Here is a 27,816-nt window from a genome sequence, read left to right on the forward strand (position 1 = left end):
AATGTATTATTTAGTCTTTTTGCAAAACCCTTTTTTTCCTTTTTTTTTTTTTTTTTTTTTTTTTACAAAATCAGCAGCCCTTTTAGAACACTTACACAAGTAACTTTCACCGGTTTTAACAAAAATAGACTAATATAAACAGTAAACTAATGTAAACAGTCAGTAATAAAATAAGAACAAATAAACAAATTAGCAATAGCACAAATAAATACAAATGAAATTTTAGGTACAGAAATTGAAATCAAATGTAAAATAACAGGGCATAGTTTTCTTTTTTTAAATAAAATATAAATTAATCCTTATTAAAGTTACAAAAGTTATTCAGTCATGATCAGTGAGCGATTTTATTTTGTTGTTTGATTAACATTAATGACACAGACGGCAGCAGGCTTATTTATAAAGCTGCTATCACTTTAAGGCCTAATGCATGAATCCAATATACTGTTACACACGTTTTCTTTCTTAACTGTTTACAATCACTTAAGTCATCATAACCAGGGCTTGACATTAACTTTTTTACTTACCATCCACTGTAGCTAGTGGTTTTCCAAAGTTACTAGCCACTCAGTATTTTCACTGGCCACAATTTTGACATTGATACCATAGAGAAAAACTGGCATATAGATTTTTTGAATATCTCATAATTTGGCAGCATGTATATTAGGCTGCTGTCACTTTATTTTTAGCGTAAACGAATTCAAGATGGCTTTATATGCGTGCTTTTTGGGTGTGAGGCTGTGAGCACCAAATCTGTGGTATTGAGTAAAATTAAGCACAATATGCGCAATACCTTGCCGAAATTCAGGCCCTGTAACAGCAACAATATTCTTCCGGTGCGAAACGAGTGAGTGAGGGAAGGCTGGAATGTGTGTCAGCTCACTGACGGTTATTGGTAACAACATCTGATTTCATTTAATTATTTATTTATTTTTGACCTTTTCTGCGATGTTCAAGTTCTGGTCAAATTATGTTGTGCAATCTAACGCACTCACATTTCATTTTATTGTAAACAGGTGCTTTCCCCAACGATAGTCATATCTGATCAGATTTGTTCATATTTGAATTCATAATTTCACTATGGAGACAATGATTTAGTGACTTAGCTAATTTGTTTTGTTTTTTCTTCTTTTCTCAGAAACATTCTAAGTATCAATCTTAATTGGCGAATAAAATGCTGAGTACATGGTTTGCAATGAGCACTTCTTGAAACACGAGCCTCAAGGGGGCTGTGCGGTATGGCGTGTGTGTGTGTGTGTGTGTGTGTGTGTGTGTGTGTGTGTGTGTGTGTCTGTAGGGGTTTGTTATTGTGCGCTGTGGAATAGGTCTACACACCAAGCCTTTTACACATCTCTTGTGTATTTCTCTGTTGAAAGGGGGTGGGGGGTACTGTTGTGGGTAAATCTTCATTGCCAAACAACTCTGTTCAGTATATGATTTCTGAGCTAAATAGTAAAACATTTTAACTTTGTTTTTGGAATAGCACACACTACTGTTCAAAAGTTTGGGCTCAGTAATATATATATATATATATATATATATATATATATATATATATATATATATATATACATTAGGGCTGTCAAACGATTAATCGCGATTAATCGCATCCAAAATAAAAGTTTGTTTTTACATAATACATGTGTGTGTGTACGGTGTATAATTATTTTCTATATATAAATACACCCACATACATGTATATATTTAAGAAATATTTGCATGTATATACTGTGTATATATATTTATATTATATATAATTTATATTATATATAAATATTTTATATATAAATAACACATTTTCTTAAATATATATATGCATGTGTGTGTATTTATATATAGAAAATAATTATACTCCGTACACAGACATAAATTATGTAAACACAAACTTTTATTTTGGATGCGATTAATCGCGATTAATCGTTTGACAGCCCTAATATATATATAGCTAATATTTTTATTCAGCAAGGATTAAATTGAAAAGTCACAGTAAAGGCATTTATAGTGTTACAAGATTTCTATAAATGCTGTTCTTTTGAACTTTCTATTCATCAGAGATCCTGAAAAATGTATTACAATTTACATTAAAAAAAAATTAAGTTGCACTATAACATTAAGAGTTAAGCTTAAAATATTAAGCAGTTTTCAACATTGATAAAAATAAGAACTGTTTCTTGAGCACCAAATCAGCATATTAAAATGATTTCTGAAGGATCATGTGACACAGGGATATATTACATTTGAACATAATAAAATAGAAACATAGAGAAAATAAAACATTTTTTACTGTATTTTTGATCAAATAACTGCAGCAGCCATGGTGAGCGTAAGAGACTAAGAGGCTGTCAATGATTATTTTGGTAATTGAGTAATCGGTCAACTATTTTGACAATCGAGTAATCGGGTCTATTTTTATTACCACAAAAAATATCCAAGCAAACAGTAGCCTTTAAAATTACTTAAAATACATTTATGATAACAATGAGGCAATATTTTTTGGTTCAAATAAGCAAGTAATCATATGGTTTTATTAAACAACACTGTTGAAATACATAATATAATATACATAATGTAAACGATTAACTTATGTACATTACATTACATTTATAAAAAATGCCTGCAGAGGGCAGCAATGGCCTGGTGTTGTTACACTTTACAGCAGAGTAAATCCTTGTTTAATATTGGCCATTCAAATGTTTACGTAATCTTTATTATTTGGCCTCTTCTTTATGATAGAAATGCTACAGCCACTGGAATTTCTTGAACAAGAATATGCGAATATCAAACCATGCAGCAAAACTCAGAGCGAGGGTTTAAACTTTTTAGTTTGAAATCGCGATGTACAGTTTGCATATTTAGAAACGCTTGTATTCTCCTGTGTTAGCGTAGGTTAATAAATTATTACATTGCAAATCTGATGAAATTATTAGATTAGATAGAGTTTGAGATGTGCCCCATGCATGTAAATCATAACATTTTGTGTGGAGCAGCATTTACTGTGATCGGAGCTGCTCTGAGCTTAAATATTAAAATATCTTACCGACCACAAACTTTTGAATGGTAGTAGTATAGCCTACATCTTCTAAACTTTCGGTTTTTAGGCAATTGGAATTTCATGTGCATAATAAAATACTTCCCAGAGTCCAGATGTGTGTGCCAGCAAACCAGGTCTAGATGTGCTCTGCTGAAAGCTTTACAGAACTAAATTGTATCACTGTAATTTTCAGACTGGCAGTCATGTGTAATACTAGCTAATGTAATTGAACTAATAGCCCTGCTGTTGAGTTCAGAATGGATGAGGCTTAATGGGGAGACAAGACTACATGTGCTAGAAGTTTTTGTTGAGAACTTCAGACTCTGCATTGTCCTCTCACTAACTTTAATCTTCAGTTTCAACTGATTTATTTCCTTTAAATTAAATTTTCTTTTTTAGGCAACCAAGTGGATAAATGTCTGATGCAGATGATGAAGATTAATGAGTCTGAAGGAGGCCTTATTAATTATTTATCAGGATGAAATGCAGATCATGAATAAAGGAATCTGTTTGGTCAAATCCCACATGCAGGATGCTTAATATTTGCCCTGCTAATTGCAATCTAAACTGTGCAAAATCAGCATCATTAGCACCCACTGGGACAATTCATACTGATTAGTCTTTTCGGGAACTCACATTCTTTATCTTTGCCGATGCAGGTTTGGCTTTTTATTCAAAGGCTTCATTCATAAGAATTCATAAGCTCTTAAGTCGACAGCTGTTTGATAGAATGGAGCTTCTCACATCAGTTTTGCTGCACCTTCAAAGCATTTTACAAGATACCAAGATACATGTTCATGTGTGTGTGAAGACAGAGTCCTGTTTTGCAGTGGTGCGGCTGAACAGCATATGGACCATTAGACTCTATTCTCCTAGCTACTGTTTGTATTTGCCAGATTTCTCAAACCATACAGACAGAGAGAGGGAGTTTACAGGCTTCAAAGCAAGAATTTGCAATCTCATTTTTGCTCGTGTAATCAAAATTGGAGCTCTCTGTCACACCGAAAATCATTTGTCTGGGAATTGAGGACTAACTTTCCCCTGAGGTCTCGCTGGCCCTCAGACTTTGTCATCTAAATTGACGGAGGATGTGATTTTGAGCAAGCATAGAATTTCATTCCCACCCTGAAGGCTTGCAGCTCCTTTTCTGGGAGAAAAATGGCTGTGGTGGGGGTATGAGACATTCCAGTATAGATAGTAATGCAAGATTGAAGAATTGTTCCTGGAAGATAATTTCATTCACACCCGACATACTTGTCTTTTCCGAGCAGTAACTGCATTGACAAAAAATAAATCAATTTATTTCACCATTTGGAATCAATATCTTGATGAATATCTTAAAATTCTATACATGGCCATGGTTTAGAAAATAAATGTTCAAAGACATATGGATGTGGTCTTTAAGGGTCCTCATATTTTTAGCCTTGTAGTGATTGTATGTAGACAATTGACAATACTGATTGTAGTTTTTTAATGTAATGCTTGTTAAATCCTTCATCATCGTATTTGTTAAAGAAAATACTTCTGGTGTTCATGTGAAGTTCTGATCAGCATTCACTGCATGTTTGCCATTGATTGATTCTTTCACCCTGACTCTCAAAGATGAACGAGGGCTCCAGTAATTCACCTAATTATCATTGTCTAAATGTCTTTTTCCCCCTTTCTTTTTGTCTCCTTGCAGCTCAGATCGACTTATTGATGACACAATAAGGTAAGTCTAACTTTATAAAAATAATTCAGACACTTCTTCAGTTTCTATTTTTATTTGTTTTACTAAAATATGTGGTCTCTTCTGAAAGAATAGCCTGCCAAGGGTCATTAACTCGAGGAAGATTTCATTCGATGAAGGGATACAAACTACTGACCCATTTGCATTGAGTTGATACCACTAGATCATTTAGTTTTAAATTTTCATCTACTATTTCTATTTTATTTCATTTCAGCTTTGAGTTATCAAAAAACATTTTAATAGTTTTAGTTAATAAAAATAACCCTGGGCCAAAACAACACTGGACCCCATCGACTTCCATTATTTGGACAAAAAACACTGAGATATTTTCAGAGTATCTTCTTTTGTGTCCTGCAGAAGAAAGCCAGTCATACAGGTTTGGAACAATATGAGAGTGGGTAATTGATGACAGAATCGTTTTTAGGTTAACTATCCTTTTAAGGGAAACTAACAGAAACTCTGCCAGCTGTGCCATGTTCTTCTGGTGCGTTAGTTGTTAATATTGTGCTATTGGGCACTACTGTCTTTCCCTCACTGCAGATCTGTGCTGGGCATGAGAGTAGCCTACACTTTAACTGCGCATCTTTGGGAACCCCACAGCTGGCAGCCGGCACTGGTGCTTAAGTCGGCTCTTGGTCCATGCAGCTCTTTTTATCCCCACCCCAGTCTTGTTCAAGCAAAAAAAATATGCTATATCAGCTGCTTTTAATCATTATCTTCCCTATGTAGCACCCACAGCCTGGAGCCACCAAGATGAGAGCTCATTGTTTAATGTTTCATCATAGCTCTGATCTCTGAAGAGCGTGGGTGCTCATGTTTCTCTTTTAATGATTTAAAAACAAGGCAAATCAAGAATTAAACTATCACAAGCAAGATTTTATGAGATACACCCTTACATATTTAAACAAATGCACAATTTAGAATACACACATACAGATATGAAGATTCGGAGATGGATTAAGCTCATGTGTTCATCATCTCATGGTGTGCAGATGCTCAGGAATGTAGGTTGAGAACAGAACTGTCAGATGGTAAAGGGCCTGTCTAGAGGCGTCACAGCAAATCTCTGGCTATAACAAAATAACTGCTTGTTCGTGACTGAGGGCACCTGGGAGTACAAAACACCAGAGACCTTGTGGCCTTCAGGGTCTTGTTAAATGTGCTCAATGACTTGTTTGTGTGAGTGGGGTTTGGCTACTGGCAACTAATCATCACTGAGTGGCACGCTGCTTAAAAATGATGGTGTCGACCTAATTTTACAAATACATTCTAGATGACACCGGTTTTATGTGGGTATGATAGATAAGATCTCTTGTTCATTATGATCAAGGTGTAGGGTCTGCTTGAGTGCTTGTGGTGGACTATATTTGATGGTTTTTGTTCTGCAGAGTAGGGCAGACAGGAGTTTAATGGATGCCAGGCTTTAGTTTGCACTCACAAATCTGCTGAGCTGGAGGCGGAGGGAGCTGTATTGTCACATAGCAATTTAATCTTCCCCACTTGGAACATTAAAGTAAGACTCAGCTGAAGAAAACAAAGTAGTAGGACTGGACCTGTCCAACAGTCTTATTATAGCATGCAACAGTGCATAGTTAAATGAGCATTAGATGAGTGGTTCTCAAAATTCTTGACTTCAAGCCCAATCCCCCCCCCCCCCCCCCCACCCGCCATTGTCCACAACAATATTCGAAGGCCCATGACTTTCCAGTTGTTTTTAATGTACTGAATAAGGATTACTTTGTACTTTTCAAGCTTTGAGGATGTTCACACAGCTTTTTTACTTTATAGCAAACAAACAAATCACAGATATGACATGAACTTTGCATTTGGGCTTCATGAAACATACCTCAAAAACATATTCACTTAATTTTTTTTATTAATGGCATGTCTTTTTCCACATCAAGTAGAGGAAAAAAATTATGGAATCACTCTATGTTGAGGGGAAAATGATTGAATCGTCAACAAAAAAAAAACATGATTAGTACTTTGTTGCTCCTCCTCTGGCTTTTATGATAGCCTGAATTTTTTTGAGGCATGGACTCAAATAAAAAATAAATATAAAAAAACATATTCCCCATCAAGCTGGTTCCAACTTTTTTGAAAATTTTCCCTTTACTCTGTGGCAAGATGCATTATCATCCTGAAAAATGACTTCACCACCAAACCTCTTCTATCGATGGAATGAAAAAAGTGTTCAAGATTTCAATGTATACCCTGTGCATTGACTGTTGACATGAACTTTCATCTCCCCTGGTCCTTTACCTGACATGCAACCCCATATCATAAATGAGTTGGGAAATTTAATTGTTTTCTTCAGGCAGTCATCTTAATATGTTTCATTAGAACGGCACCAGACAAAAGTTCCAGCATCACTGATTCATCACTGAATATCATTTTCATTTAATCATCCACACTCCATGGTTGCTTTTCTTTAGCCCTCTGTAACATTGGTTTCTTCGGTTGAAGTGTTAGTGCTGGTTTTCATTTTGCTTTTCAATGTAAATGCCATTTCATTCAGTCACAAACATTGACTCCTGTTTCCACCTAATTGTTTTTTATTTGTTTTGTTGGGCATTTTCTATTTTCAAGGCATATTGCTTTGAGTTTTTTTTTTATTTTATTTTTTTTTATCCTGATGCTATGACGTCTTCCTTGGTCTGCTCATATGTTTTCCTTTTATAACCTTCCCACTTCGTCTCTGTATTTGTTTTAGAAATGGAAATTAAAAGATGATTTCACACTATTTTCCTCTACTTTAACTGGAAAAAGACATGCCATTAATAAAATAAAATAAAAGTAATTTGTTTGAGGTATGTTTGAAAACTTTTATCTATTTTAATCTATTTTTTATTTTTTATTTAAACAAACAGTACATTTTTCTTTTGTGATTCACGGAAGAATGTAAGTCATAAGAACCTTTGGAATAACATAAGTGTGAGTAAATGATGGCAGAATTTTCATTTTTAAATGAACTATGCCTTTAAGCTAGGACAAATGATGGCTGTTGCAGGAAAACCTCTGATCTGTCCAAAATATGAGGTGTTCACTTTTTGCAGTGTCAAGGGAAATGGATATGTAATGGTTGGTCACTTTTCTGCATACTTTTGGTTTCTAGCTGTGTGTGGTTAATGTCTCTGGAGCTTTAGATTAATGCAGCTCCTGCCTTCCTGTCTGAAATCAAACCTAGTGAAATAGACGTTTGCTGTCTTTTAGGGACTTTCTCCTGTGTCTGCAGTCCTAACAGCTGCTGCGCCCTTGACTCACTGATCAAGTGAAGTCACCTTTATTTATATAGCGCTTTTTACAATACAGATTGTTTCAAAGCAGCTTTACAGTGATAACAGGAAAATAATGCAACAAAATTTGTTTTGGCTGTACAGCAGCTCTAGAAGAAAATAGTCGTCCAGCGACAAGTTAATTGTTGGACTTATTTCCATTGTAAAAATCATTAGTTACTTATTTAATCACAGCCATTTTTGACCACTTTCATTGTATATGTGCTGTGATGAGCCAACCCCATATCATATGCAATAAAACGCACTCTTTTTTTATTTTTTGTCCACAGCATTGCCATGGCAACCAAGGAGAACATGACCTCCCAGAGAGGGTGGTTGAAGTCTATACAGGGCCGTGTCAACACCCTGGCCAGTATCCTTGATTTCAAAAAAAGAGTATATGTATTCGTATATGTATTCAGTAGAATAAGATAATACATACTGTATTGCTTTGTGAGTGCTTGTATATGTGTATATGTGTATATGTATATGTGTGTGTATGCATGTATGTATTAGGGATGCACCAATGTATCGGCCAATAATCAGTCTCTGCCGATAAAAGCACTATCAGCCACTAAAAGCACTGTTATTTTCACTATCGGCCAAATGTTTAAAGACAGTCGATGATCATTATATCCTGTCAATCAAAAGGGGGTGAAAAAATGTGTCAGACTCGTATTGTGTGAAGAAAATGTATTTTGTGTTGAATTTAGAGCTGTTGAAGTTAATGTGACTAATGCATTAATAGTTAAAAGAATTTGCAATGTTAAAGCAAACTTTATATTGAACCTTTGAAAACCCCGTAGTTCAAGCCAGGGTTGCCAGGGTTGGCATTTTTCCTACACCAAACCTTATTTGTATTGCGCCTCCCGTCTAGTTATCACAAAGAGCTTTGTGCTTTATTACTTGTGATAAGAAAAAAGTCTCAGCTTTTAAATTCTGTCCATTTTATCACGAAATTCAAACAATGATTGGCGTTTTCACTCTTACAGTGACAGATCACTGTAGCACCTCGGAGCGGTGTGGAGTGCACGTCTTTTCTTACACTTTAATAGTTATAGCATGAAAAAACATGCATGGACATTAAAAGGTATATTAAAAAATACAGTACAACTGACCAAAATGTATCATCTTATGCAATCTCTCAATCAACCGCAGAAAGACGTCAATAAAACAATGTCACTTTGTTGCATTTACCTCAGGAAAGTTTATCCAATGTTCACAGTTAGTTTGCCGTAAAAAACACTAGAGATGAGCTTATTTACTAAATTATATATATGTTTGAATAAATTTGTCATGAAGTGTTTAGAAAACAACCTTATGTGCTGAAACTGAGTTGTATACAAACATTTTACTTTTTATGAGTGTAATTATATTTTTTCACAAACCAACATTTTTTTTTTTTTTTTTTAGTAGTTAGATTTTGGTTAGTGTTTTATTTTAGATAAAATAGGACATCATTTTAATATTGACCTTTTTATTTTTTAATTATCGGCTTATCGGTATCGTTAATCAGAATTGCATTATCTGTGCATCACTAGTATGCAGGACCTATACAGTAGGTTTCCTATAAAAGAGTAGATTTCTACAAAATTTCATTTGAAGAGCTCACCTCTACCTACATAGGTCACATTTATACAGGACAAGGCCATGTTATCTTACAAAAATGTGAAAAATTGCAACTTAAAAATACTTGCTGTCAGTTTTTGAGGAAAGGCAATCTACTGTATCCCTGTATTTTCTTAACCTACCCCTACTTTAGATCGTTTCCCTGCCATCAACAACCTAATACAGAGGATCAACTTGAGGAAGAGGCGGGACTCATTAATTCTGGGAGGAGTCATTGGCATCTGCACCATCCTTCTGCTGCTATATGCATTTCACTGACAAACAGGGGAGCTAACCGACTACTTTTAGGGGGTGTTCTGCAAAGAGGTGGCAAAGCCTTGAGAAAGGGCTCAATGAGAGGTGGACTATTGGGGCCCACAAAGCTGAAGCCCACCTGGCCTAGTCTGGAAACAGGATTGATTGTGGCCAGCATGGACGTTATTTGTAATTAGCATCAGAAGGGTTTTAGCTCTAAGAGCCTTTTTTTTGTTTCTGTACTACAAACAATGCGCTGTTCAGATGTGAACTGGGACTGGAGACCAAATTACTAACAGGAATAGATTTCAAAGAGCATATAATAACACATTGGCTTTGAGAAAAGAGCGATTCTGTGAAGCATCAACATGGAGTTGTGGTGTTCCTGTATATTATTAATCGGAAGAGGGTTTTAATTTGATGATCCTTTTAGTAAGAGGGTTTCTCATCATGCTGTGTACTTTGTGAATTAATAAATTATTCATATACAAAATATTAAAAATGTGTGTGAAACATTAGATGTCCATACTCTAAAGCTTCTATTTTTTAGATATTTCTAAACTCTCTTAACAATGACATATTCCTCTGAGTGTTGGAAAATATGAATCCAACAATAAAATAGTTGCATTGCAGCTCATGTGATGTCTAACCCTTCTCTTTCAAGGTGCTAATTCTTTATGACTTTACTGGTGTGTTTCAAAGTTTAGATCAGGTTCCAGTTAGGAATACCTGGATAAACCAACAAGCCTGCAATGGAACTGGAGCGTGAGAGACAGAATCAAGACCAGAACTTTAATGTGATGAATATACAAGCTATAAAGCATCGATCCCTGGAAAATGAAAAAATAGCACAGTGATTGCATGTAGAGGTAAGACCAGCACACTATGCAGCATGGTTGTAGAAAAAAGAAAAAAGGATTGTGAGTCTTATCATACGCCTGTTTCTCCTTCCCTCTTATGTTGGCAAATGATGTCCCAGCCATAAAAGTGAGCTTTTTCTGCTGATCATCTCTTCTGTACTGAACCTTTTTTGATGTGTCTGCCACATTTTGAGCAGTCAGACTGGCTATAGTTCTTATTAGACTGATGGAATCTGTTTGCCTGAGGTTTTTCCATTGGCGCATAGAGAGAGTGTTTACACAAACTCGATACAATCACTCAATGGAGACATTGGCTTCCCCAAAACAATAAACTAAAATGAGCTCTTTGAAACTAAGAAATCTTTCCTCCTTTTTCCTATATTCTCTGTGGGTCCATTATCTAAAGGCCACATCAGTCTCCTACTGTTCCAGTCCATACATTGACCAAGTGTCCTGAAATACAGTACAAATGTTGAGGGACTGAGGGTCTTTTACAGATGAAATGGGCCTCGTTGACCAAAGGATGATCACAAAACACCACAGTATGGGATTCTCATCATATTTTCAGATAGTTAAACTGTAGATGAGATGATGTTTAAAGTCACAAATGAGGTATGTTGTTGTTTTCTCTGCCTAAATGTGTCTGTAGTAGAGGTACTGCAGCAGTCATTTGGAAGGTAGTTGGCCACCCACAGAACTCCACAGGAAGCTGTCATCACCCTCCTCACCTCCCCTGCTGACTGAAACGTGTTCTCTTTACACCAGCCCAGAGAATAAATGAATAAATCTTTGTCTTTTCCACATTGTTTTATTTTGCTCTACATGTTGCCTTATTTTGTTCTTTCCTAGTGACTTCTAACTGATCTGAGGTGAGAACGGAGACATGACACATTACCCACTCTACTATTCATGAATTCTGAGGTATGGCAGCACTTGAGAATTTTAGTCTTTGTTCCTTGGCACTGTTAAGGTTAAAGTAGAGTGTTCTCTGAACTTAACACTATAAAATGAAGCCCTCTCTGCTTGATTTTTAATCAATATCTGCAGCTGTGTAGTAATTCGTGAGTTGAGTGTGAATAGGACGAGGGGGGTCATATAATACTTGGTTTCCTGGGCTGCTTTCCAAGAAGTTACAGATGCTGAATAGTCAGTGCGAGTCTGAAACTGGAGAATTGCAGAGATCACAATCTTGCTCTGTCACCGTCGTGCCCTTGAGCGAGACACGTAACCTGAAGTTACTCCTGAGTGACTGTAGTGAAAATCAGCTTACATCAGGGGTGTCCAATCCTGCTCCTGGAGGGCCAATGTCCTGCAGAGTTTAGCTCCAGAGTCCAACCTGCCCAAAACACACTTGCCTGGAAGTATCTTGGGGGCGTCTCAATCAGCTCTCTATAGTTTCTGAGGTTGTGAATCAGTGTAATGTGTACACGAATTCAGTCATTAGTATGGACCCTTGCTCGCTGCACATTGGGATGCTGATGGCTCTATTTCCAGCGACATGGCAACGTCCTCATTGTACAACATCACTACTGGTATTTATGAACAACAGCAGAACTGATATCTTTTTGACATTATATTAAGTACATTATTATAAATTGTTACAATTACGTCCAACAGTTTCGCACTTCCGAACTTCTGTTAAGGGAACATAGTGAGCATCAATGTTCCCTGGTTTTCACGCTGCATTGTAGAACTTTTTAGGGAACAAAGAACAAAGAAAGGTTTCAGTGCACTTGAAGGATTTTGCGATTGATGCAGTTCTTAAAATGGCCGACTCCCTGATCAGTGCCCTGACTACTGAACTAGGGATCTGATTCTGGACATGATTATCTGGCTCAGGCGGTTAGGTTTGGAGCTGAACTCTGCAGAATAATGACCCTCCACAAGCAGGATTGCACAACCCTGGCCTACATTATACTGCAAGTTCAGTAAATACAGCTTTGCATCTTTATGGGGACCATCCCTTGTCTCTCGTTTGTATGTCTTCACGTTTTTGATTTTGCGAAGAGTTTGATCTTGAGACCTATTCATTCGCTTAAAAAAGTGCAACACAATTTATCAAAAGTAGGATGTAATCCTGGATCAACACCGTTTAAAATAAGTATAGCCCTTACAGTAACCTTAAACCATCTCATGAATGGTGTCCTGTGCCCTAACCCTAATCCTAAACTAAGAGGACATTGATTTGTAGATACATTACAGCACCAACAAAGGATGTTGATCCAGAAACACGCCCTTCTTGTGTAAATCTTATTAACCACATTTGAAGCCAGACGAGAGGAATATGGAAATTTAACCCTGTGTATGCAAAGCCAAACTAGATAGTTGAGGCTGGTGCATTGCCATTAAATCTTGTCAACAATATTCAAAGGACTTTTCCATGTTGTTTGTGATTTACTGGATAAGGATTAAAATTTTAATTTACTTGACTCTTCCAGGTCTAGAAATCACTTTTAAAATTAGGCTACCTGGGTTTTTTTTGTTTTGTTTGTTTTTTCATGTGAACCCTGGTTCTTCAAAGGAAATGAGAACTTGTGCAAGTGAATTCAAATAAAAAATTGGCTTATTTTAATACCTGTTTCATCTTGTTTTAAATTAGCCCACAGTGAGCTTTGTTAAAGTCTACTTTAACATTGAGAATCTCTGTTTTAAATCAGAAATATCCATGTCAGGGTTTCCCGAATAGGCAGTGGCGGATTAAGACTATTTGGTGCCCCTGGGCACTGACACCTAGAATGGTTAAACACCATGGTAAAATGGTTAAATATAAGAATAAATCAATCTTCTATGACAATTGGGTTAAAAAGTATATTCTAATGGTCTCACAACTGACATGGGCTACTTATTTACATATACTTAATTTTTAAAGACATTTGGGATTCCAATATCTCCACGAGAATATAGCATTGTTTTTGATGCAATACCAGCATTGTTTTTGAGACTTTTGCGAGGCAGTAGTGAACCTCATAAGCAATCAATGTTTAAAAAACAGGTTTTGTTAAACAGTGTTGATATTAAAGATGGTAAATGTGATAATACATTTTTCAGATGCCTGATTCATTGCCCTGCAACACCTCGAAATAAATACTTTTGGAATGACCATTTTGAAAATATTAGTTGGAGACTGATTTGGACTTATAATAACAAATACTGTATCAATGATACAGGTTATGAAATATACTTTAAAATTATACATACATTTTTTCCAACAAACCAGTTCCTAAAAGATATAAAAATGACCTTTCTGAATCATGTGTATTTTGTAAAAAGGATACTGAAGCAATTTTGCATCTTTTCTTTGAATGTATGCATGTTAAATTATTTTGGATTGATGTGGAATATTTATTTAATGTTAGGTAGAATTAAAATTCACATAGAGAAAAGAGATGTTATTTTTTATTATGACAAAAAATATATAGTCAAGAGTCACGGTTTTATGTTAATTTTTATTATGTTACTTGGTAAGTTTTATATACGCAGATGTAAATGGTCTGAAAGGATACCCAACATCTACCATTTTAAGGCTGACATGAAGATTTACTTTGAAACATTGCAAGGACTTTCAAACTGCAAAGCAACCAGAACTATGGACATCTACAAAGAATTACATTCCTCTGCTTTATTTTGATTATACACGGATACAGTACCTTTTTCCGTTATGTTTTCTTTTCTTTTTTTTTCTTTTTTTTTTTCCTTATTGTGTGAATCGGTTTTCTGTAATATTTTTGATATGAATGTTACCTTTAATGTTCTTCATGGCTTATGATGCTATGGAATCATTTAGAGTATTATATGTGAAACATTTTGTATTAGTACATGTATAATAATAAAAAAAAATAGAGTTCACAACATTACATATTTTAGAACTATAGTGAACCCAACTGTATAAGGCATAGTATAATAACATCTGTTTCACTTCAAGATACGATATATATGTGAACAAAGCATGTTGCAAAATATTATTTAAAAAAAAAAAAAAAAAAACTAAATCTAGACCATTGAAAAATGAAATGCAAACATGCCAAGGTTTTAGACTGCTAGCTACATGGATTTGTGAGGTTTTGACTCACTTGTTTACACTGCCTCTACTGCAACTGCAACTGCAACTTTTTTTGCAAAGTACAACGTGAAAGTGCAAGGCTGATGCTCTGTAGTGGATTCACACATGACATACATGAGCGTCGCGAGGCAGTTTCATTTCGATTGAAAGGACGCAAAACGCACAGCACACTCCCAGAATCTGTATGGTGCGTTTCCACTAGCCTAGCGCGGAGCAGAGCGAGCGAGCGTTTTCAGTTCATATAGAAGTTTAGCGTCATGCTCACGCGCGAGCTTAAAGCTCATCTTCCAAATTAATTGAAAACACTCGCTCTGCTCCGTGCCAGCGGACACACACACTAGTGTAATATGGGCGTTGAAATGAAACGCGCGTGCTCACGCAGTAGCCTAGTGTGAATCTGGCGATAGATCGCGCGTCCACCAAAAAAATAAAAAACCTTATAAAATAATGAAAATACTAAACTTTAAACAAAACACTAAGGGAATTTAGAATATTCTGAAAAGCCAGTCCCAAATTAAATAAAAATGTATAACTGAAAAAATAAATGTAAAAATGGACGTCCAAAGATGTTTTAAAATTCATTATATTTTAAAAGATTTACATTCTTTGACATCTCACTTCAAATAAATAATTTAGGTCCTTGGTGCTCAGCTGACAAAAAGCTCTATGGTGTTGTCACGGTTTCTTTCTTCTAAGCAAATAAAACCATTTCCGATTGTGATCCTAGATGACTAATGATGGCACTTCAGTCCATTTAAGCTGGTGGCTAGATTTGTGTGTACTTAAACACTTTGTGTCACTGTGAGTGAGAGAGCACTGTTAGTGCTGAGTGCTGGAGTGAGGCTGGGCAGAGGGCCATACTTAGAGATCAGAGAACCAGGGAAGTGCAAAATCAGCCAGTAGATCTTGTGCCATTTCCTTAGCCATGCATTATTTACAGTAGCGATAGTCAGGAGCATGAAAAATTAGGCTTGTGTATATGTGCTGGGGGCAGGAAGGCTTTGAAAGTTGTTGTCTTCCTTTGTTTCTTTGTGTGGTACGCTTAACATTTTATTTTTTTGCTAATGCAGTAACTTTCTATTCCTTGCTTATGTTTCTGTACAGGTTCAATAGCTGCAAGCAAGTTGTGGACCATGCATGTTAATGTTTATTTCACACTTGCAAAGGTACATAGAAAAACATATTTTGTACACAAATCACAGTTTTAAAAGACACATAGCAGCATTTTTGCATCTCATTCATATTGGCCTAATGGTTATTATGAACTACACAGTTAACATAATTGCTTATAGTGAACAAAAGAGTTATGAGTAAGATCAATTTCCAGAAAAAAAGGTGCATTAGATCACATGAATTCACAAAACAGTAAATTATACAGTACAGTGGTTATAAATGAAGTCTTAGGTGTTGAGTTGCTAACAGTCTAGATTCAGGAGATTATACATGAAGGTCATACAAAAGTATTGTCAGGACATGAGAATAATGATGACAAATAAGTGATAAAGTGCTTAGAAATGCTATAGGAAAGGGCAGTAAAATACTTAATTCAGTATGAATGAAACAGATCAATAGACTGTGCTGTGGAATGTGTCCCTCAGTCTAACTAACCAGATAAGAGCTGTTATGTATCTGTACCTCCATTTTTACAATCTCATATTTCATTTGTGTAATTTTGTCTTAATAAGCAGTCACAGAGATGCAATCAACACTGTGAGACGTGTCAAAGAAAAATCCCTTAAACAAGCTCATTCTTGGTGAAGATAAAAAAAGAGTTTTGTCCACCCACAGCATGCCTAAATATTTCTATAAATATGCTGATATATATCTCATATTTATAAGGGTTAAGTAGGGAAATTTATGACAGGGAGACTGGCATTCTGTCCTGGAACGAACCCTGGAAAAGATGAATAGTCCTGTGATTTGTTTAGGATACTGATATAAAGGTCTTGGCACAGAATGGTGCTGGCCGTTGCATGCCTCTAGTTGAATGTCCATGCTCCAGCAGTTTTTGTCAGGACAGAGAGGCCTGGCATGCATAACGTTACAGTCTTACCTCTCTGAAGGAAACTATACTAGTACAGGACGTGTAGTGGAGCCCCATGGCTAGGACAGAGCCATTGAGAGAATATAGCACTGGACAATGATGTACATTCCCATCTGTAGATACCCACTACTCTCACAGATAAATAAATGAAAAAGATAGTAATGAAAAATGCTGACAGTTATTCTCATACAAGATCAGGCATGCACGTGGTCATTTTTATAATCAAAACCTACAAAATAAATAAACGAAAATCTTCTAACAGTCTTGTCATCCCTAGTTCGTTCCCATAGCTTAAACTCCACATATAAATCTTTTTATAAAACATACATCAGTAGTTATATTGCAAATATTTCTGTGCATAATTTATGAATGCAAGATCAACCAGGAGTAATATAAGGTTAAAATGCAGCTTGCCAGTCGTAGCCCATCTTTGAAAAACGTCCCCTCGTCCTTCGTGTCTTCCTCAGGCGATTTCTTGCCGAAACAGCAATGTTTCTCATTTACATAATGCAAGCCATCACTGTTCTTTTTAACATATGGGATTTAGTTGTTTTTTTGGTTTTTTTTTTCACTGAGCATGCTAACCTACTGCATGCATTTTTGATATTTAATCAGATCTTATTTAGATGCTACAGTCCTCGTTTATTTTTCAACTTCTGTGGCATTATTAAGAGGGAGATCTTATTTTAATTACGTCGTGTGTGAGTTTTTGCAGTAGTGCTGTAGATGGGTTTCTCGTCTTACTTAATCCCCTTTCCAGTTACTGAGGATAGAGCAGAAAAAAAGAGCATATGAATCATAACAGTGTGGAAATATAATCAACCTATCAAACAATAGTATGTGACCTGCTCCATCATTTTGAGTCATTTTGGCCCAGAAACTAATTTCTGTTATATAATTATGTTTCTACTCCAAACTGTTGTAGATATACAGTATACTCATGTAAATGCTGGCTGTCATAACTTGTTTTTAAGAAAACCTCCTCAAAACTATTTTCAGATATTTCTGACAGAATTAGGTAACTTATCAAATAATTATTTTATTAATAAGTAGATTTTTATTCAACAAGGACACATTAAATAGATCAAAAATGACAGTAAAAACATTGTTACAAAATATTTCTTTCAAGTAGCTGTTCTTTTGAACTTTTTATTCATCAAAGAATCCTGAAAAAATACTCAAAATAATAGAGCGTGTCACATCTATCTAGAAGCTTGTAATAAGACGTACCTGCAACCACCACATATATTATGATGCTAAGGAGGCCCACGATGATAGCCACACAGCTAAGCAGGCGAGCCAAGCGTCCCAGGCGTCTCGCCCCATCCATATCCCCCTGCTGTAGACTGTTTCTGGACTGTAGCGAGACAAAAAAGAGAGAATATGCTCAAAATACTTTTTTTTTTTCAGTTAAGTCATTGGCTGAAATCTAGCAAGGAAGCAAAAGGTCAGAGGTGACTGAAATGTTCAAGTGATTTGAATACAGGATATGGTGAGCCGATAAACGTGTTTCCTTATTAGTGCAGCCCTATATGCCACAGCCACCCATTAGATGGTCAGTGTTCCCTAGAGAGAGCCTCTCCAGTAGACTGCATTAAAGGAATCAATACTGAGCAATAGATTGTGCAGGATAAAGCCTCTGACACAGTGGCCAACCAATCTCCCCACCCTCAAATGCTAATTCCATTCTCCATCACGTTGGTGTCTTTTTTCGTCTTGCGATGTGACGCAATCTCACGTTATAATAAAAGAAACTCAGGAGTCTCAAGAGTGGCGTTGCTGTCCATGGTGCTGACTGGACTTCCTGAAGCTTCCCGAAGCACTTTTAATAGCAAGCAAGTTGTACTTAATATGTACGGCTTGATTCCCAAAAGCATTGTTATCTAAGTAGGGCGTAGAAGAGCCTTGTAGCTTGTGCAACTTCATATTTCTCTTTGTTTCCCCAGTTTACCAGAGACAAAGGGACACAAATTATATTAATTACAGTGTTATTTAAGTATTATTGAGATACTATTATAGTTTTTGTTCAAATTAGTTTTTATTTTTATATTTTCCATTTTTAGGATGTGACCCTGTAACAGTTTTCACACACTTATGTAAGTATTTTCAAACTACTTTTTGGTTTCAGTCTTAGTTCAGGTCCTTCGGACTTGACAGCTCCCATAATGATGTACTACTACAAACTAGTTTGGGGAAACACTTTTTACTCCATATTAATGTGACGTATGACATAAGGAAAAGGTATCGTTCACTCAAAATTGAAAAATTCTGTTCTTCCAAACCTGTGTGACTTTTATTCTTCTGTGAAACACAAGAAATGTCCAAACAACGGAAGTCAGTAGGCTCTTCAAAATAAAAATGCGCATGCAGGTTTGGAACGACAAGAGGGTGAGTAAATGATGAACTATCCCTTTAAGATGATCTTTGTCAAGTTGAGAGAAGAAAAATTCAAATGTTGAAAATGAGTTATAAATATTGGCTATGGAAAAAAAAAAGCAAAACGCAATATGGCTCAGAAATCCTTAATGTTGCATAATGTTAAACAGACAGTTTACAAACACAGTAGGAATCCACCTTCACATTCATCCCTATATGTACAACCAAAGACTGAAAGGCCGACTGTGGAACCATTATCCTCTTAATCATGTCTTCAGCGTTCACTTAGAGCAGACGGTAGGACAATAGCAGATAGGATTACAGCTCTATCAAACTGGTTTTGTTGGAGAAACTGAAGAGCTTCCCCCATCACATACACACAATCTTCCCTCACCCACAGGGAGGCTCTGCTTCCACAATGTCAAGCTGCAGTAATATATATGTGCAGTACCATTCAGAAGTTTAGGGTTGGGTCAATATGAAATTTTTTTTTTTTTTTTTTTAATTGAAAGAAATCTCTTATGCTGGTCAAAAAATGCAGTAAAAACAGTAGCAGTATTACAATTATAATTAAAGTGCCATCAAAATAACTGTTTTCATATTTCAAAATGTAATTTATTCCTGTGATGGCAAAGCTGAATTTTTGCTGATTTGGCACTCAAGAAACATTTTCTTCTTATTATTATTCTTATTATTATTATCATTATTGAAAACAAATATTTTTGTGGGAACTGTGATGCATTTTTACAGGATTCAAGTTCAAAAGAACAGTAATTATTTGAAATAAATCTTTTGTAACATTATAAATATTCTTTAAAAATAAATCATATCCCCAAACCTTTCAGCTGTAGTGTGTTTATGTGCACACACACGCAATAAAAAAATATTGTGTTTCCTCAAGTTTGTCAATTTGAGCAAGTTCTCAACCATATGACTCGATGTTGACAAATGAGGGACTTACGCAACTAACGTTATACTACTATCACAAAAGCCTGCAAACAGCATCGTTTGTGTAGCTTCAGTTATTTTGTCTTGTGAAATATATTCAAATATCTGTTTTGCTGATGTAGATCAACCCCTATGGCGCTTTAGATCCGGAGCCGTACCCTTCCCTCTCTGCTAACCAACCCATCGTCTCTCAGTTCAAATACTGCAGACTGGCTCGGACATCCTAGTAGGGGTATAATATGTGACTGGAGCTGCACAACGTTATTGATTCCCAAGACTAATCACTGCGAAAAGCCGTGTCAGCACTTTCAATCAGTGGGAGTCTTTTTGAAAATACTGTGTTGTAAAATGCCATCTGCCATTCTTGCGTTTCAATCTCACGGCCGTTCTCACCTGCTTTCATTCAGCAGGATGACAGTGCAGTATGCAGTCGTCGTGATGCAGGCATGCAGCTTCCGGCTCTTTGTGTTTTAAGGTGCATTTTGCCGGACTGCGGTTTAGAGAATGCTCAGAGATTCTAATGGGCTGTGTGCGGCTTTTCCGAGCAGAGGAGGGGTGTGGTCCAGTGACACAGCAAATGGATAACGCTGATTCCCCATGAGCTTTGGCTTGTAATATATTTCTCATGAACTGGAAAGTCTTTGCCAGTTCTTCTGGGCTGATTTGATGGCCCCCTTTTCTCCTCACTTTCTCCCATAAACACAGAGGAAAGCTCCCCTCCCCCTCTCAACCTCTCCTGCTGCAGCCTGGGAGTGAGCAGCAGCTCTTAGCGTTCCCTCACAAGCCTGAGCCATTAATTATAAACAGCCATGCCAGCGGCCAAAGAGGACTGACTGTAGAAAACCTGCAGAATGGAGGCAAAGTCCCCTCTCTTTGTTTTTGTTTTTTTACTCCAAAATAAATTCATTTTCAACAAGAAACCAATACTTTAATATTTCTGTATTAATTTGATTATATTGACAGTAATAATTAAAGCCACATTCAAGATGTTTTTTTTTTTTTTTTTAACTAACTGTTCTTCAGCAATTATTATTATTATTAGTAGCCACTTTCTTTTCGGGCCATAATCAAGACCGCAGGTGGCAACATTAAAGGAAGTGCAGCTTTAAATTTATTGAGCGACGGGTCGATAAAAATTGCTTTACAGATCATTGTTTAAATATTTAACTTTTTAAAAAATATATACCTTGGAAATACAATATATCGGTTGGTATTGTATATTTAATTGTGCATATTAATTTCCCCTATTTTTATGTTTAGATTAGCTTAGTTAAATTATTTAAAAACACTAATAATTTAATATCACAGTTAAATTCTTTAGGAAATTAGAAAATTAATACATTTTCATACAGTGCAGTATAATTTTGTGGTGCCTAAATTTGCTTAGTTTTTTTGTGTTTTATTTTTCATTCACTTTTTAACCGAAAATTTTGATCGATTGTGTAGTATTTTTAAATCTGCCATTTAACTGAAATAACATTAAAACAATTATGGACTCATTGGTATCTGCAAAAATTTTAATATGCGGCATGTTGCCTCCCTGAACTTTATCTGCTGACATAGCTATTGGACAGTGTACATTACTATTTTTGTAGTATTATTATTTCTTTGTTCTTGTTTTTAATGTATTTATTTAGTCTTTATTTCTTTATTTTTCGTCTCCGGTCTCTCTTATTTTGCTCATGGAAACAAGCTTCTGTTGTCAGTGCATGAGCAGGTGCACTGGAAACATGATCTCACTGGCTGTTTGCTTTCATAATGTAATGTTTCACTCAGCATTGTGAGAACATGATGACACCATATTACAATATAGGGCTTGTTTGAGAGACGAGCAACAAGCTGCTTTACGCATCAATATTTTCCAAAGCTATTTCATATTGAAAAGCTGGAAAAGCAGAAATTGGCAGCCCATTGTAGTCTCAAATTCCTGTTATAATATCATGTACATAGATATGGACACAGAAACAAAGCCATTCAGCAGCTCTGCTTACCATATTTTACCAGCAGAAGCTGATTTACCATTGCACTGAGATTGTCCAATTAAATTCACGTCACCTCCCCATGTCAAGCAAATGATTCCTTTCTGCTTCCATGAGCTTCAGCTTACCATAACATCTTATTTGCCACTGTATTGCCTCTGTAAGCTCATTGATTTCGGCGTTCCTGATGCATACCTACAGTACGCACATTGCAATGTTGCCGGTTACAATATTGATTTCTAGGTCTCAGCTGAAAGGAACTGTTTAGATGTCTGGCTATGAGTCTGAAATTTTTTTTTTTATAGGATTCCAACACAAAATAAAACCAAATATTTTTGTAGCATCCCACTTTTTGTAGACTTCCTCTAATAACCAGTGAAAGTCTCAAAATTTTATTATGTCTATTATTATTCTTTGTGCTCTTATTTTGAAAGTGTTTTAGTCCTGTTTTGGTCTATGAATCTGTACTTGTCCTGAGGGTTGTGCCAAAGTTGGACACCTTATTCAGAAAGGCACAAATATTGACTTGGGAATAATGGGGGAAAATATGATAGAATGATTAGCCTGTGACACCGATATGACTAAAGTGTGAACTTCATAAATGAAAATGTGCATAGTGTGATTTCAAGATAATAAGATGATGTCTCTCTCTCTTTTTATTGTGCTCGTCTCAGAAATCTGAACTTGTAAAAAGTAACATTAATATTAAATACTATAATGATAAATACTTTTATATATTAGATTATAATCATTTAAAATGTGTATGTCTCTTTTAATATTTTAAACTTACCAAACAAGATATGCAATAACATGACTCCTGAATAATCCTTTTTGTTGTTTTGTTTTGAGCAGTTTTAGTTTGTAATAAACAATAAATCATTTTCCAGTTTAAACCTCACCCACATAAGAGTTATGATCCAAATTGTACTCTGTAATCCTATACACGTTCTATTTGTATTTATTTTTATTTTTATAAAAAATATTTTTTAATGTAGCAAAACGGTTATGTTATTATGCTATTTTAAAGGTTGCTACATTTCCTGTTTTGGAGGTCTCCTACAATAGGTTTACATGCATCCAAGGTCAAAAAACACTTGAATTTTCTCATAATATACATTTCAGCATCCCCTCTTTTTCTCACAGTGTCAGGAAAGCAGTTCGATAAAGGATTGGGTCTCTCTAAACCCTTCCTCTCCAAGAGCTTGCTCTGCTCTGATTGGTCAGACAGTCCAGTCTGTTGTGATTGGTCTCCCATTTACAGTGCTTGTTGGAAACGAAATGCAGATTAACCCTTATTCGCATACCACAGGTCTTTAGTGACCTGGGACGTCATTCACTTCGTCAAGTCAGACATCAATCTTCTTAGTATTCCTCAATCAATTCATTATTAACAATATAAACAATAAAAAACAACCCGAGGTGTGTAACAGTGTAAGAAAACATTTTCTGCACAACAATTGAATCTTTGATGACTGAATAAGTGCAAATCACCTTTATTCCAAAAGGTGGCAATGTCTGATACACAATAATGAAGTGACGTTTCACTCATAGTTACTGCAGGCATTAAACAGAAGAATAGGAAGAATCATCAGCAAAACTTGAAATGGCTCAGCGATTTACTGCAGAGCAAGTACTGAACACAGTCAGATATTAATGTCACTGTCACTTGATGGTGGATCTGGTGAAGAAGCTGTCAGCTTTTTGAAGATGTTGAAAATGATAGTTTTGAGAATATGTTTGAGATGGCGGATATGAGCCAGATGCTGAATGTGGGAAATGAGCTCTGACGAGAACAGTAATGATGGTATAAAACATCTGCTCAATCTGAACCTTTCAAAGCTCCAAAAGGTAACAAAATATGATTTATTTTATTCTTCTGTAATCGTTACTCTAAAATCAGGAGAGTTTTATATTATCGCAACAGGTAGAGATCCATCCGTGTTAGATATAGATTCGGGTTGCTAAAGACCTGAATATGTAATAATGATATATATCTGAATTTCAGCTTGAATTTTGCTTTCTTAGCACTTGTATACACAGTGATACGAACAGTAAAGATTGCCTCGTTGTTCATAGACAGCCAATGAAGACCATAGGCGGGCATTACGCAAATTTGTTACAAACCTAAGGAGGTTCGTGCCGGAAGTAAGACTGGAATTACTGACGACTCATTTCAGGCAGTTCAGAATCGGTTCTTTCTTTGGGAGACAATAACTTGTCCATTTTCATTTTTGAAACTTTGCAGACATTTTACATTTACAAACGGCTGTATTACACTCTACATCAGGGGTGCCCAACCCTGCTCCTGCCGATCGACTGTCCTGCACAGTTCATCTCCAACTCTAATCAAACACACCTGCCTTTAATTTTCAAGCATCCTGAAGACGTTAATTGGTTGCTTCAGGTGTGTTTGATTAGGGTTGGAGATAAACTGTGCAGGACAGTCGATTGGCATGATTCTAGATGAAAAGTAATATCTGAAAAAAGCATAATAGAGGTTCTTTAAGAATTACGACCAAATATAAGACAGAGGGGTCGTTATAGCAGGGCAGAAGGCTAAATTGATCTGTCTTGCCCTCTGTTGAATTGTAGGCAATGCTCTGGTTTCACCCGTCACACTGTTGGCATGAAAGAAAGGCTTATTTGGAGGCTTATGCAAGACTGGGAGATGCTATTTGCATGAGCTTGGTCAGTAGAACAGGTGTTTGTAGAATATTGGTTTCAATGCATTCTGCATTATGTAAAGGATTTAGATTTTTTACAAGAAAATGAAGCACATTTGTATGGCGCCTTTGCACTCGATGATAATTTAATGCTCTAATTTGTGTTTCTCCAATAGTGCATGTCCCACTGAAACACTTAGAAAGTTGTAATGAAAACTGAGCACACAATGGTTTAAAATTCACTTAAGACTGAATTTGACTGTCTTATTACATTTATTGAAATGATATATTTAAAATCTGCTCTTGTGTGACTATTATATGCTGGAAAGTCTCATTTGTATGATCCTGCTGAGGTTATATTGTACGCTGCTTATTCACTGTTCTTTCAGAGAGAGGAGATGAAACAGTGAACACTGAAGCACTCAACATTGTTATCTGCTAACAAGAGTATTTTTTTCCAGAGGGACAGCCATGTCATGGATGCAATCTCTTGTAGGCTAGGTCTTTATTAAACACAGATAAATGGTGCACGCTCACAGTGCGGTCCTCCGAGTTACTTGGATGGAAATAATTATATTTTTTAGATTATATTTGGCTTCTTCTTTTTTAATTTTAATATTTGTATCTATGCTTTGAAAAAAAATGTTTGCCCCAACGGTATAAACCTAAAGCTTGTTCTACAGTGTTTTCAATCAAAATTTCTTTAATTTTCTGGCTTTAAAAGAACAGTTCACACCCCATTTATGCTTCCTAAATGACTGTTTTGCTCCACAGTCCCCAGAGTTTCTGCTGTGTGGGTGCTTTATGTGCGGTGGATGTAGTCTGCACCAATTTTCTGGCGAATGGCTCCCAAGCACGCAGTCGGGTCCGTTTACTGCGAGCATATGCAGGGCTGTAAATCACACCTGTCAGTGGATTTGTGCTCTGCTCTCTCATCGCAGCTCCTGGCTTTTGCATATGATTTGCAAGAGTATGGCAAGTCACTTTAGCAATTATAATCAATAGTATCAATTTGAAACTAAACTTATTCTATTAAAACTAACTATCTAACTATTTTAGTACGTCGTTTTAATTGCCAAAAAGTAATCCATTAGTGATCATTTTCACTTTCTCTGTACTTATTACATAGTAGCCTAGGCTACGTATGGCTAGTCAGTATCTCAATAGTAGCAAGTAACATTTCCATTCTATGATGAATTCAGTGATGGTCAGATTAACTTTCTTACCATTACTATTAACATTTTATTTCTTTGTAAAACTATCCCAATAGTTACTAGTATTGGTTTCAGTTTTGTTAGTAGCCTTTTCTCTTTTTTTAATAGTACACTACACTACCGGTATTTATAATTAGACTGTAGCTCAGTGAGTTCAACTAGGGGGGGAAATAGATACAACTGTTGGAATAAGAATCTCATGAATGTTTACTTATGAATAGTCACTACAGACTTTATAGTAGGCTAATTTAAACCTATGTTAGTATACTAGTACCAGTAGCTTTAAGGAATTAATGTATAAACGGCTTGCCATACAACAGACAGACACTGTTTTTTTAAGTAAAAGAGATTTTTGTTTTGTACTTTTATCACAATTTTAATATATAAAATGTGGAAATTTTGGTCTGAATTACGAAATAAATCCCACCTTGAATTATTTCAATTATAACTTATTTATCACTGTTTACTCACCATAATTGAATAGACCAACGCAACGATGCTTAGTGGCCACACGGGACAAAAGCAGGAAAAAATGACCAGTATGAGGTAGTCTTTGGGTTTCTGCTGCTCCTGGGCGGCATTACCGGTGGAAGATCTGCGGCTCAGGCTCGCTCTGGACGGGGAGAGATGATGAGCTGATCCGAGCTGCCCCACTGATCCGGATCTCAACGGCAGACTGTGGCCGTTCTGATCCCCGTCGACATCCTTGTCACCCCCGACACTGACCGTGAAGGAGCTGGAGGTCTTCACCCCGGTGGGCTCGGTGGTCACCAGGAGTTTCTCGGTCTCGGCTGGTTGAGTGCCGCCGCTCTCCCCCAGATTCGATTTCGCAAACTCCGTATCGGTGTTTATTGCCATTGTGGAAATCCAAAGTTAATATTTCTGAAAGAAAAAAAAACTCCTTTTGGCAGATGTGAAATATTATAAAAGTGTTCAAACGGCGCTAATTTCCCATTATTTACGATTTCTTCAACTTCAAATCACTCGTTTGATTGTATTCATACGGTTAATTTGACTTGAAACGTCGAATAAAGATGTCCAGCTTATTATTATTATTATTATTTTGCTTTGCAAATTAGTTCCGAACTAATTAAAACAAGTCAAAGAGCCGCTGTGGCATTATCCTCCCATGTCGATATGGTCATCCTCTCTTTGTGATCAGGTTTAATGGATTCCGTTCAATCCAGATCGGAAGACGATCTCCTCTGCCCACACACTCAACTAAACCACAGAGACGCGACTCATCTGGACTTCAGCATCTCCACCGCAGCATTACCGAAACGTCTTAAAAGCCGTAGAGAAAGCGTTTTTCACGTGTAAATAAATGAAAAAGCGGGTGCTTTGCGCTCTTTTGTGATGTTGCAGCAGGTTAAAGTAGTTGCGCAGCAATGAGTGCAGGGATGTTCCTCTCTCACCTCCTCTGCATCAATGATCCTGCAGGACTCCCCATGCAACACTCACAATCTTCTTCCCCTGGGGATGCTGCAATACCTCCCCGTGTCTTTTGTTAGCCTTTTAAATATATGTCATAAACACAAATCACTTGAGCTCTGGTTTATTATTTGGTTAGTTAACTAATTAGTCAAAGATGCAAGTGGTTGAAAGAAGGATACAGTAAGAGAGAAAGCAGCCCATTTTTTTCTCAATGAAAGCCGGATATTTGGAAAAATGCATGAGGCTTCTGCTATTATTGTTTCTTATCAACCCAAAACCTCAATGAAATTTCATTAATCAAATTAATGGATGATGCTAGAATGATTTATGCATAATGCGCTGT

At 36.2% G+C, this 27,816-nt stretch overlaps 2 protein-coding genes across 3 annotated transcripts in view; one reads left to right on the plus strand and one right to left on the minus strand.

Annotated features, from left to right (window-relative positions):
• Nucleotides 1-13,325, plus strand: part of gosr1 (golgi SNAP receptor complex member 1) — a 34,587-nt gene extending 21,262 nt beyond the window's left edge. Inside the window, exons 7-10 of one of the 2 annotated variants that reach the window (XR_013822846.1) lie at nucleotides 4,710-4,739; nucleotides 8,323-8,405; nucleotides 9,795-10,764; nucleotides 10,875-11,545. Coding sequence is in view for 1 of the 2 variants with exons in the window: in XM_079886964.1 (XP_079743090.1) it covers nucleotides 4,710-4,739; nucleotides 8,323-8,405; nucleotides 9,795-9,919 (238 nt within the window). In the remaining variant the exon portion in view is untranslated. Of the gene's footprint in view, nucleotides 1-4,709; nucleotides 4,740-8,322; nucleotides 8,406-9,794 lie in introns of both variants that reach the window. The other variant, XM_079886964.1, reaches the window with a different exon arrangement.
• A 2,616-nt stretch (nucleotides 13,326-15,941) lies between these two features.
• Nucleotides 15,942-27,466, minus strand: trarg1a (trafficking regulator of GLUT4 (SLC2A4) 1a). The gene is made up of 3 exons (XM_079886968.1): nucleotides 26,511-27,466; nucleotides 18,090-18,216; nucleotides 15,942-17,622 (listed from the first exon to the last, which is right to left on the minus strand). Exons 1-3 carry the CDS (start codon nucleotides 26,895-26,897, stop codon nucleotides 17,600-17,602), a joined length of 537 nt encoding a protein of 178 aa, XP_079743094.1. The 5' UTR covers nucleotides 26,898-27,466; the 3' UTR covers nucleotides 15,942-17,599.
• Between the last annotated feature and the right edge of the window lie 350 nt (nucleotides 27,467-27,816).

The sequence above is a fragment of the Squalius cephalus genome (genome assembly GCF_949319135.1).
Source record: "Squalius cephalus genome assembly, chromosome: 11".
Taxonomy (NCBI): domain Eukaryota; kingdom Metazoa; phylum Chordata; class Actinopteri; order Cypriniformes; family Leuciscidae; genus Squalius; species Squalius cephalus.

Bases quoted from the DNA above. Each gene is read 5' to 3' on its own strand.
- trarg1a (XM_079886968.1), bottom strand. From the start codon at position 26,897: ATGGCAATAAACACCGATACGGAGTTTGCGAAATCGAATCTGGGGGAG. The intron at 18,217-26,510 runs GTGAGTAAACAG...GTCTCGCTACAG, and splicing joins CGTTGGTCTATTCAATTATG to TCCAGAAACAGTCTACAGCA. The intron at 17,623-18,089 runs GTACGTCTTATT...CTCTATCCTCAG, and splicing joins AATATATGTGGTGGTTGCAG to TAACTGGAAAGGGGATTAAG.